The following is a 12,443-nucleotide window of genomic DNA, read 5'->3' as shown; positions in this document are numbered from 1 at the left end:
TGAAAGCATGTCAAAAGTGCAAGTAGATAAATAGGTACTACTCTGGCATGAAGGTAAACGGCGTTTCCGTGCGCTGCTCTGGTTTGCCAGAAGCGGCTTAGTCATGCTGGCCACATGACCCGGAAGCTGTATGCCAGCTCCCTCAGCCAGTAATGCGAGATGAGCGCCGCAACCCCAGAGTCGGAAACGACTGGACCTAATGGTCAGGGGTCCCTTTGCCTTTACCTTACCTTCTCAGTTATAGTGACATATTTACTTTACACTACATGCTAGAAACAGTCATATATGAAGCAATGAAAGCAGGTTATCAGCATCACTATTTATGGCAGAAGAAACTCATGGCCCTGAGTTCACACAGAATTTTTGTTGTTATCGCCAAAAGATGGCATATCTGTGTGCAATCTGGAGTAAGAATGTGTTTTCTAATGAACTAATCATATCAGTCACGCCCTGGTTTCCCATGCCGCAGCTCAGTTCCTATTTAGAAAAGCTCTTGATAGGATACAAAATCTCAATCTCTGTTCCCTCACAAGACAAAACATTTGGAGCCTAGTCTGAAAACATGGGCTTGCTATTAGCATAAGCCACAAACACTGAAAGTATGAAATATCATACCTGGCACAGAATTTGGCATCAAGGCATTCCCCTGGCAGGGGTATAACAGCCCAAATATATCCAATTTTCAGATAAACAGATACTGTCGTGTTGAGGGTGATCTGCATTTTATGTGTTCCATTAGGGCTAAGGGGAAGAGTGGGGAGGAATTACTAAAAGTGAAAGAAGGGTATACCTTTCTTGCTCTGTTGCAAAATACCAGGAGGCGGAGAAGCAACTTTCATGGCCAATCCATACGCTCCTCGGAAGGAGTGGCTGTCTCGAATGATAAAAGCCCCAGGTTCCTTGTCTTTCAGCAGTGCAATGGCTGAGAAAGAAAAACATATCCCATGTATGTAAATGGATCCAAGCAGTAATAGGCACTTACTGGACAAATGTTAAAGAAATCAACGTACATTAAATGTACAAGAAAAGGCTCTGAGACCCAAGTCACACAACTAGTCCTAGCAGTTCCCACCAAGTATCCTCTCCATTGTAGCTACAGTACCAGGAATTTGCCCATCACAGCAGCAATAAGCTTAGCACATGTTGAATTAGTCCCTGAACCTTTGCCACGCCTAATGCAGGATCTTCTAATCCACTTGTATACTTGAAGGCAAATGTCCTTCTAATATTTGATTAAGGCAAGAGTAAAACTGCAGAAGGAACCAGAAAGTCCTTGCCCCGGAGAATCTGATCTGAAACAGGGCCAGCCTCCATTCAGTAACAGTCACTTTACCCTTGCAAGGGGAGACATGAAGGAAATGAGGGGACGTGTTCTTGGATTAAGGATGGATCTGCAGCGCTGGGCTGCCAAGTGCCTCAGCTGTTGAATGGGTGAGAGGAATTGCTGTTGACAGAAACATAAACAAAGTCTTTTAAAGGGGTCGCTCACAATTATCTGAGAGGTAGCTTATCAGCATTGGCTGGGGACAGAGGCACCTCATTCATCATTATAACATGGCTCGTGGCCAAAATCAGAACCAACACGTTTGCAAGATCTCTAAGCTTCAACACCTTGACTACCCCAATATAGCATATACTTATCTGCACATCTTTGCATGTAAACATAAGCCATCCTAGGATGGAATTATTCTAAAAACCACTTCTATTATTTTCTTCTTAAAAAGGTAAATTCAATACTGCACAGTACTAGTGAAGTCACTAACTCTCTGTCAGTGGGTGCCTCTCTTTTTTTCAGTCCCTGTGACTCAGTAGTACATGCATGTCCACATGTCAACAGAGGGATCTGAAGTGTGCACTTGTCACGTCTGTTGCAGACTCCCCTATTACACGTGTCAATAGTGGGCCTGGACCATCTATTTTAGGACGTGAGAAATTGCACAGAGGTGAGGATGAATTGTTAATCTGTGCTGGGCAAGAAACCGCACACTTCTGAAGCTGAAGGGATAGCACAAGCACCAGAAGGCTCTACATTTCAAGGCACTCTAAGTGGGGAAATGTCTTGCTCCAATTTCACATTACTGCTGGATCTTTCTACAGATCACTTTGCATTTCTCTTCCCACAGCCAGCGGCCAAGGTTAAAATCCACTTAGGCCTAAATGTTGCAATGCAAGTACAGGTTTGCTGCCAAAAAGCCACCGATCCTGTGCTCAGATTACTGAAATATGTGGTGTGGCTTCATTGAATTGTGTTTACCCTCATCCATGCTCTATATCATCAGCTGCTAATGGGAGAGAGCAGGAGAATGCACAGTGAGTTGTATCCAGCTAAGTTTTACTCAAAGTAGACCATTGCATTAATAGTCCCAAGTCATGTTTATTGATTTCAGTGGGTCTACTTGAGTAGAACTAGCAGTTGATATAACCGAGTATGATGACATCAAACTATATGTAAACATTTCGGTGAAAGAGGGGCACTGTTTTCAGTGGCAAACATTTGTTTGATATCACATCTAGCTGCTCCCTTATAGAATCAGCAGTTAGAGACTTCTAAGCAATGTCAGTCTGCACTGATCACTCTTCAGTTGTCATTTGCTGGATTTCTAGCACAAATGTGATCTGTGAAAATTTTGAAGTTGTAATGTGGCACAGCAGATGAAACACACAGAGTCCAGCCTCTAAGGACCAAACTACACCTTACATTACTCACAACTTTTATAAAATGTGCTTAAGCTGGCCACTCTTATTTTGAAGCAAAAGCACTCATCCAGGGCCCCAGGTTGGGACATGTTCACTGTCCTCCTATCCAGCTTGCCATTACTACAATTGTTTAAACAAGGAGTGTGTCCTTGTTGTGGAGTGGATCTTAGCTAGAGAATAGTGAGAAACATTTGGTCAAGCATCTGCTGTGGGGATATAGGATATCCTGCCTTAGGGTAGGGGTTAAGCTGGAAAGAAAGATCCACTCCACTTTTAGGCTAGAAAGAGTCACTTTTATTATTCAGTCTATTTTAGTTGTTTGGGTCTTATAAAAGTCTCAGAGTCAACTCCTACTGTTTCCCACTGTTTAGATTTAATTTAGGGGAGGGAAAGGAGCACAACTAAACTTTCCATTGCTGAATATTGCAACAGGTAACATCCAATAGCTTTGGAAATGCCCATCACCACTTAAAATAGCCATCAGACACAACTGGCCACTGAGTGAATCAAAGCAGTGATGTACGGATGAAAGGATATATCCTTCAAAGGATTAAGCTACTTAATTGCACTTTATTTTTAATACTGTCAAACTGGCTAGGGTTCAGAGGAGAGAAACAAAGAAGGCTAGGTTTTTGGAATACCAGTTCTATGATGGAATGGTTGAAGGGACCAGGACTGTTTAGACTAAAGTTGTAAAGGTTTCTGAGGGGCAGTGAGGCAAGTCAAGCTGGTTTTTTTTTTCAAATATAGATATTAAAAAGCATCTATAAAGAGAATGTGTGTTCTAACAGGTTGAAGGCAAGAGGAATACTTGGTTACATTGGCACACATAACTGTACCATCCACCACAGTCTAGGAGCTTGATACAGACCAACTCTGGAATCTGTATCCAAGTTCCTCCTGCCACCAATGCCAATGATTCCATATATAAGCAACCTAACTATTCCTGTGGCAAGCTCTCTCATCTTGAGATAGTCTGGTCATATGTATCATTTTGCCAAGTGGCAACGGGAATGTTATCATACTAGGTGCAGATGTGCTGTAAAATGGCCTATGTTAACTACCCATGGCTAGTTCAGAATCACTGTGGTTAGCAATAGGAGTACAAGAGGATGTACTTTAAGTCCTATCATAATGGAGGCCCCTGGAGGAGGAAAAATGTTCTGGAAGTGTTTGATTTGTCCTTGCAGATTTTGCTATTTCTTTGAAGGACCAAATCAATGGCTCATCCACACTTCAGCTTGTAGTTCTTCCATGCCTGTAGTTGGCTGCTTTTCCCCGGGGAAGACCTGCTCTTTATCACAGAATCGGAGCAAACAGCAATTGGGTTTTCCACTGATTGACATTTGTTCCAATTCAGCAGAAAAGAGTGAGTTTTCCTGGGGAAAGCAGAAGAGCAAATGGAAAACTTCTCAGACCTGTGCATAGAAAGCACAGGACAAGCAGAAAACATCTCAGATCTGTGCTTTCTAGGCATGGGACAAGCAGAGTGTGGACGAGCCCCAAGTCACTCAAATGCTTGAGCGTATGATTGCCAAGTGTTGTCTACTGAGCTACTCTGTTCTGCTAGGGCAGAGACCCACCTTGCTCCCTGGAGATCTCTGGCTTATACCAGTACTTGGAGGTATCCTGGACGAACTTCACGTTAGCTCTGGTCTCAGGGCTGCTGTCTAAGAGACAAAGAAGGAATGAAAATGGGAGAACTCAAGGAAAGGAAATTTTATAGGGTCTCATCAAGAGAAGACAATTTTATTCCAAACAGATTAATCTGCGGTAATGCCCCATAGTACTTTTGTGATTACTGATAAGGAAAATAATGAGAACCCCACCCTGTAAAGCACCTTCTCAAGCTCATGTCATAACTCTTGACGGTCTGTTTCAATTCTATATTTTTGGGGTTCTATCATTCCGTGATAAAGTGATGGCCTCCTAAACAATAGTTAAAACTCTTAGAAGTGTTAGAATTGAAGAGGTGCTTCCATATCTGATACCATGCTCAATGAAGACTAATACTTGTGTTCAACCAAATGATGCCAAATATGGAGTATCACAAGCAAAAAAATGAGGAGAGCCTTGCACTTCAGGGTAGTGGTGCCTGCATGACACAGGATGCTGATCATTTTAGGACAATCCCTGATGATGATCAGATTCTCATCTATCAAGTACTGATAAGCAGCGTAAGATAGGAATACTAAAAGACCCAGAAATGCCCCCTCCCCAATTCCCATGATACACACTACTCAAGTGAGAAGCAGCAAGAACTGCGATTTTACCTGGCATTGAGAACTTGGAGAAATCAGGCAGAGTATGATGGAAGGCCATGCCACTCCCACTGCTGGGACTGGACATCCCACTGGAGATGGGTGAAGAGGTCTTGCCATTCACTGTGGCATAGTTGGGCAGGCTGTTTGACCGATCCCCTGATGACATCCTTCTCTTTTCAGGGAGCAGTGGTTGGGGTGGGGTGGGGCTTCCCTGCCGGTACACTGCTGAGTCAGGGGACGATGAATGTGGGCTACTGACTCCATGGTAGTAGGCCGGGGAGACAGGAAAAGATGGGGTAGAGGGAGCCTGATAACCTGAGGCACTGCTTTGGCGGGAGAGCGTTGGGCGCTTCTCCTCTGGAGCTGAGTATCCATATATGATGTGCCGATCTAAGTTGGGACTTCCAGAGACCATGGATGTGCTGCCTCCCATTATGGGCTGCTGCCGAGTCAGGCTTGGACTCCCAGGCGATGCAACGAGGTTGCCGTACGGAGCCATTACATGCCTGCTCATGCTTGGGCTTCCTGGAACAGCTCCCATGTTAGCATTGACAGCTCTTCGCCCAAATCCTGGGCTAGGGGGAGTGTTGGTGGCTACCGTTCTGTGGAGGGAGTGGGGGCTTCCAGGCATGACATGGACCCCAACTGCATTGGCTTGGGGTTGAGGCCTTGGGTGGCTATCTTGTTGAGTGCTAGCTCGGCCATCAGGGAAGTCGGCACTCATATAGGCTGGAAGGCCCTGAGTGGATGTAGAGGTGTTTTGGTAGCTGCTGTTCGCCGACGGCCCCTGAGAAAGGTTGGCGGATTGGAAGCTGGACTCAGCTGATGGCTGGGATGAAATGGCTATGCTGGCATTGTTCTCTGATGGGTAGCTACCTATAGAGAACCTGAGGGAAGCAATGGGAGAGAAAGCATTATATAGAGCTGGAGGTAACAGGATTCTTAAGACTCAAGCACAGGAAGAACCCACCTTGTTCATACCTGTAATCCAAAATTCTTGATTCTCCTAATTCCCCATGAGCTCTTTAAGAAGCTCTAAGTCACAGTGACCTTAAAAAAACCAGCTGCCATATTCAGACTTTGAGGTCCACTCAGATAAATGACTGCATTTATTTGCTGACAAGAATGTTCACATTCTTGAAACAAACTTTGAGTGGACTTGGGTCATTTCCTAATAGGCTGTCATTTTTGCTTCATCTTGCAAGTTCACAGTTTGCAATCCATTATGTGATTCTATGTATGCAAAACATTCCGGAGGGGAAAATATTTCACAGGAAGCTGAGAATGTGACCTTTCTGTATGGACAAATGTTAATATGTGTATGTCAGCAAGCTGTCCCCCCCCCAAAAAAGCCAGTACTTAGAACCTCTGTCCACAATCCTACTAAGAAAACAACAGCACTGTATTTAATAACAGAAATAGAGGAAGCTGTTTATACCAAGACAGACTATTGGCTCATCTAGCTCAGAACTGATTTCATTTGCTAGCTGTGGATCTCCAGGATTTCAGACAAGAGGTATTCCCAGCCCTACCTGGAAATGCTGGGGATTGAACCTGAGACCTTTTGCAGGCAAAATAGTTGCTCTACCATTGAGTGATGACACTGTTTAGTACAGTCCATGGCAAACTTGTCTTTTGTAAGCTAGATCATTCAATGCATAACATTTGCAGAGAATCCAGTAAACGGGGAAAAAAATTCTGAAGAAAAATGACTGTAAAGAGAGTAATGTAACATACATATTTTGTGCGCGCTGGTTTATTGTGGCATGAACTGTCATAAACAAGAGCACCTAGCATAGTAGAAAACATGAAAGTCTTACCTGCAACCTGATAAAATAAATAAAATTATTTGGAGGGACTACAGGTCAGCAATAGAGCTCATGTTTTGCATGCAGAAGGTTCCTGGTTCAATTCCCAGCACCTCCAAGTAGGATTGGAAAAGACTTCTGTGCTTTGAGCTCCCCTATGCACAGTCAGTCCAGACAGTGATGAGCAGCAAGAACCAATGGTCTGACTCAATACAGTGGCTTTTCCAGATGTGATAAGAATTCAAAAGTTACATTTATGAAAATATGATTAATATACCAATGGGCACCTCTTCTGTGGTCACCTTCCTAAAAAAATGGCCCACTCACCCCACAAGAAAAACTGGTGTCATACTCGATTTATCTTAGCTTTCTTTATTCCATCCACAATAAATCCTTCCAAGTTCACTTATATACCAGGTCTGTCAAATGACTGTGAAGATAAACATCTCACCTATGCGTACAGAAACATCTTACCACCCACACATAAGTGTACAAAGCTGTATATCTACATTGGGGGTGGGATACCTTTTTCAAGCCAAGAGCCACATTCCCTAATGGATAACCATCTGGGGGCCTTTTAAAGGCGCCTTCATACAGTCAGGCTTCTTGTATTTTGCCAACAGAGATCATAGCCTCTTATCTCCTCCCAGCCTGGCTCTATTCTGCCTGAGGTGGCAAGAAGCAATTATCACAGTGAATAACCATATGATCTGTCCAGTGATTTGACTTAAGGAAGTGGAAGAACCATCAAAAAGTGTCTCTCCCCTTGTGATGGAGAAAACTGAAGTGGGGGAGTTTCTTTATTACAGAATATTTCTGTCTCTGGGCCCATTATAAACTCTGGCCACCGGCATGTGGCCCTCAACAGATCACTCTTGAGGTAATCTGGCCCTCAATAGGGAAAAAAAATTGCCCATCCCTGCTCAAATTCATGAGTGATACAAGGGCAGAAGAACCTGTAATGACTGAACATGAAATCTCCCTGCAGCACAAATGCTTTCCTGATCAGCTGACACCAAAAGTATGAGCTGGAATGGCCGTGTGTCTTCTATTTGGGGAAAGCAGCATCCCAAGATCATGCATCAAAGAGTCTATATATGTAAGCAAAAGGGTGGCAGTCCTCTTGCTAGCTGTCACAGTGAAGTCCTGCATAGTTCAGCAGCATCTGCCATCATTAGCCTGTTGAGAATGGCAAACTACAGCTGTCTTTCCTTACCCATCCATGCTGTGCATTGGACTGCTGGCAGCGACAGGGCTTGGTGAAACAAAGGAGTTGGGAAAAGATCCATTCCTCACTGGTGTCTCAGTGTTATAGGTCTGTGGAGCCAGGGGTGCCTGGGGCTTCCCAACAGAACTGCTGCTGCCACCACTTGCTGCTGTACGGGCCACAGATTCCACATAGCTCCGGGGCTCTGAAATGAGGCGAAAAGAGAGAAGATGATGACTGAGGTGCCTTAAGGTGTGGGGCTTTTACAACCAATATTTCCAATTAGCATAATTTATTTTGAATATATATATATATATATATATATATATATATATATATATATATATATATATTGTTTTGTATTGTAAGATAAACTCAAAGCAGGTTGCAACTAAGCTCATAAAACACATACATCATGCCAGTAGCAGTCCAAATTACTAAAATCAAAGTTAAGCACCATCTTGGTCCCTAGAGAAAATCAGAGTAATACATCCCCCTCCTGAAAACCAGAGAATGGAAGGACCACTGAGGCCTTCTGCTTCATGACCTTACAATGCAAGGGCTGGATTCACATGGCCAAACTCCCCTATGCACAATGCTATTGTTGGAAGAATGTAACAGATGACCTGAACCATGCTAAGATGGAACTGCAAGGATTTGTGTTAAGTATAGAGGCTTGATAAAAGTGCAGAACTTCCAAAATCACTGGCATGTAGAGTTGCTGTGGTTGACCTGTGGGCACATCTTCCATGTCATTACAATATTGCACACAATAGACATCACCTTGCTGACAAAGGTCCGTATAGTTAAAGCTATGGTTTTCCAGTAGTAATGTATGGAAGTGAGAGCTGGACCATAAAGAAGGCTGATCGCCGAAGAACTGATGCTTTTGAATTATGGTGCTGGAGGAGACTCTTGAGAGTCCCATGGACTGCAAAAAGATCAAACTTATCCATCCTTAAAGAAATCAGCCCTGAGTGCTCACTGGAAGGACAGATCCTGAAGTTGAGGCTCCAGTACTTTGACCACCTCATGAGAAGAGAAGACTCCCTACAAAAGACCCTGATGTTGGGAAAGATGGAGGGCACAAGGAGAAGGGGACGACAGAGGATGAGATGGTTGGACAGTGTTCTCGAAGCGACTAGCATGAGTTTGGCCAAACTGCGGGAGGCAGTGAAAGATAGGCGTGCCTGGCATGCTCTGGTCCATGGGGTCACGAAGAGTCGGACACGACTGAACGACTGAACAACAACATATAGCATTTGTGAATGGTTATCTACTTCAATGGTTATCTACTTCAATCTGCTCTTTCTTTTTAATACTGAACAGCTTCCATCAGCTTCTTTACACAACAACTGAGTTCCATATCCTATAGTAACATCATTCCTCTCTTCTTGTGTGAGGCTAAAACTGGTGAGAGGGCCCCCTCCAGATTGGTGTTTTATTGTAGGAGCATTCTGCAGTATGTTGGTGGCTTTATTCTACTTTAGTTTCTTCTGCAATACTTCCCCAATGTCAACACATTATTGCTGTCTGGAGGAGCTATAGTGCAACAAAAGAGGGACAAAAACAAACCAGAACATTTGTGGCATAAAATGTTATGAGATTTCAGCAGCAAGTTGCAGGATGTGCACTGATTGGAAATGAAACTGTGCGATCACTCCAAAATTTTGCAGGTGCAAATAGTATTATTACCTGCCTTTCACCAGCAGATCCCAGGGTGGGTTTTAACAAGTTGACAGCATGATTGTGTGTTACTGCCCCAATAGCATCATGAGCATAGATCATTATGAATGTGTAATAAAAAGGATCCTATTTATTATCATCATCATCATCATCATCCTTCATCTGAGGATCACAGGAAGGTTTACAATATAAAAACACAGAATGTATATGATAGTAGCAAACAATACCCCCACCCACAGTTTAAAAGGCCGTATTATCACTGCGTACTCACTTTCAAATCCATGTAGCCTCAGGGAATAGAAATGCTGATTCTACCCCTTACTGTCAAAACACTCACTCTCCTTCCAACAGTCTGTCAAACACCTTAATGCATGAAAGATGCCCCAAGATACACGAGAGGGGAAACTAGGAACAAAGTTGCAGCCGCTCCACAGTTGGGCAAGGTATACAAGGTAATTAATTAGGCAATCTTCTTCTGAGCCTTGTAATTGGTGGAATAAAATGTATGTAAACAGGACTTTGAGATCACTTTTAACCCTTCTAATCTGGAAAAAAAAGATAAAAATGGGCCAGATTTTATGAAGGTGGAAGTTGGCTTTCTAAACTGGCCAGACAAATCCGGTGGCCAACACCTATCTGTTGTGTCCAAAGCGGGCCCACCAAGGCAGGAAGGAATGGAATGGAATGCTGATAAAGAAGGCTGGTCTGCCCTCTTCATACTGAACATTCCACAAGGCAAAAGCCCAGAACAACAATCTTGACCGAACCAAGAGAGGCCATGGACGTTTGGCTGTCTTGGTACTGGGCTGAACTGCAGCCTCAAAAGAGTTGCAAAACACATAATAGGCTGTTATGCTACTGAAAGTGATTTCATCTGTTATAGATACACACTTCATGCACTCCTCCCTAACTAATAATGGCATGGCTCTGTATCCACAAGTTAACTTGCAAGAGGCTAATGGGAAGCTCCCCCCAAAAGCCAAGAATTTCTGTTAAATTGTGGGGAATCTCTTCCCCCCCAAACCAGGAAGTTCAGGGATAAAGGACAGTAAAATTGTTGTATCTCATGTCTTTGTCTTCTTCTACATATACAGTGGTACCCCGCTAGACGAAAATAATTCGTCCCGCGAAAATTTTCGTCTAGCGGGGTTTTCGTCTTGCGGAGCGGCAATGGGAGCCGCGCTCCGCAAAACGGGGGAAAAAAAAAAGACGAAATTTTTTCGTCTTGCGAGGCAGCCCCATAGACTTTTTCGTCTAGCGGGGCTGCCTCCCGCTAGACGAATGCTTTCGTCTAGCGAGTTTTTCGTCTAGCGAGGCATTCGTCTAGCGGGGTACCACTGTATAAGACTAAAGGATGGGCTGCCTTTAGTTTAAGATATTGTCTCCCTTTGTGAATATTTTTTTCCTTCTGCTGTATAATGCATCCCCCTCTGTTGCTATAGCCTTAACCACACTTCATAAAAGCCTACGCATATGCTAAGTTCTCAAGCCCAGCTGTGTGCAAATTATCTGAGTGATATTGAAAAATTAGCATTAACAAACCATTTGTAAATGCTAAACCTGGGAGAGAATGGAACTCTTGGATGACATGCAAGAATCACTTGGTAAAGTTCCAAGTCCTGTGCCGTAAAACAAAATCTAAAAATACTCTCTCTGTATTTATGTGAAGCAAGCAAACATTTCGTTGTGTGGTAGGAAATAAACAGGGAGAGTCTCAAGAGACACTCCTATGAGGCTGGGGGACATGAAACAACCATTTTGACATCACAAGTTACAATCTCCTATAGCCCATACTTCCAGATCATTACACACACACACACACACACACACACGTCTTGCTAGCACTATGTTACAAGAGTCTAAGAGCCAAAAAAGCAGTGGTAGATTAAAGAACATGAGGACTCTATGCAGACTTAATACCGGTATACAGGTACATTATTTAATGTATGGGAGCCATTACCAAGAAATCCCTGCTAATGATAGCTGCCCCAAAGATCTCATCAACTGGTAGCACCATGAGCAGAGCACCCATCCACCCATCACTACTGCAGCAGATCTCAAAGCACAGGTTGGTTTTTATCAAGGGATGCATTCCTTGTTTTTATGATGCATTATGGGGTTGGGGGAAAACAAAATCTTCAATAAACTGTATATTAAAATCATAATTGCCTTGATATAAGTAGAGGGTATTTTAAAAAAAAAAATCTGAAACTGAATTAATGCATAAGCTGAAAAGTGTGATTTTAGGCTGTGTGCTTTTAGATTAACAGATTAGACTAACAAGAAGAGTGTACTGGGGAAATGACAGCAGCCCTCCCAAACGCAATCTGAACTGCACAAAACTACACATAACAAACAATTCCAAAGGTGAGATGATATTATTACAGAGACTACTAGGGGTGAGGGTGGGGATGAGCTTGCACTGACCAGCAGTGCAAACTGAATATTGCCTGACCAGCAAGAACTGGTAGCCCCTATAAACATCTTGCTCAAGTTTTATCTCTATTCTACCTAGAAAAAGCTGTACATCCTGTTCAGATAATGTTTTGGATTCCAATTGGGTTTGTTTGATATATCTAAACATGTAGCAGCCCTCCAAAAGGCTAGGGTTCGCCCCAGCTGGGTTGTGTCCCAAACAGCATTTTAAACTTGTGAACTCTCTCCTTGGCTTTCTGCTTATTTTCACTCCCTAAAGGTCAGTAGTAGCACATATTTTGGGAAGTACTGGGAATGCAGGACCTCTGCACAGTCATGGAGCAGTGCCTAAATGCTTATTGGGGT

At 43.3% G+C, this 12,443-nt stretch overlaps 1 protein-coding gene across 16 annotated transcripts in view; it reads right to left on the bottom strand.

Moving 5' to 3' along the window:
• Window positions 1–12,443, bottom strand: part of TNS1 (tensin 1) — a 286,343-nt gene that overhangs the window by 9,627 nt on the left and 264,273 nt on the right. For all 16 annotated transcript variants that reach the window (XM_033161337.1, XM_033161327.1, XM_033161376.1 and 13 more), the window contains 4 exons: window positions 7,986–8,181; window positions 4,971–5,848; window positions 4,281–4,367; window positions 791–922 (listed from right to left, as the gene is read on the bottom strand). In XM_033161337.1, coding sequence (XP_033017228.1) covers window positions 791–922; window positions 4,281–4,367; window positions 4,971–5,848; window positions 7,986–8,181 — 1,293 coding nt within the window. The remainder of the gene's footprint in view (window positions 1–790; window positions 923–4,280; window positions 4,368–4,970; window positions 5,849–7,985; window positions 8,182–12,443) is intronic.

This window comes from Lacerta agilis, chromosome 1 (genome assembly GCF_009819535.1).
Source record: "Lacerta agilis isolate rLacAgi1 chromosome 1, rLacAgi1.pri, whole genome shotgun sequence".
Taxonomy (NCBI): domain Eukaryota; kingdom Metazoa; phylum Chordata; class Lepidosauria; order Squamata; family Lacertidae; genus Lacerta; species Lacerta agilis.
The sequence above is the reverse complement of the archived record's forward strand: the minus strand, read 5'-3'. Positions and strand labels throughout refer to the sequence as shown.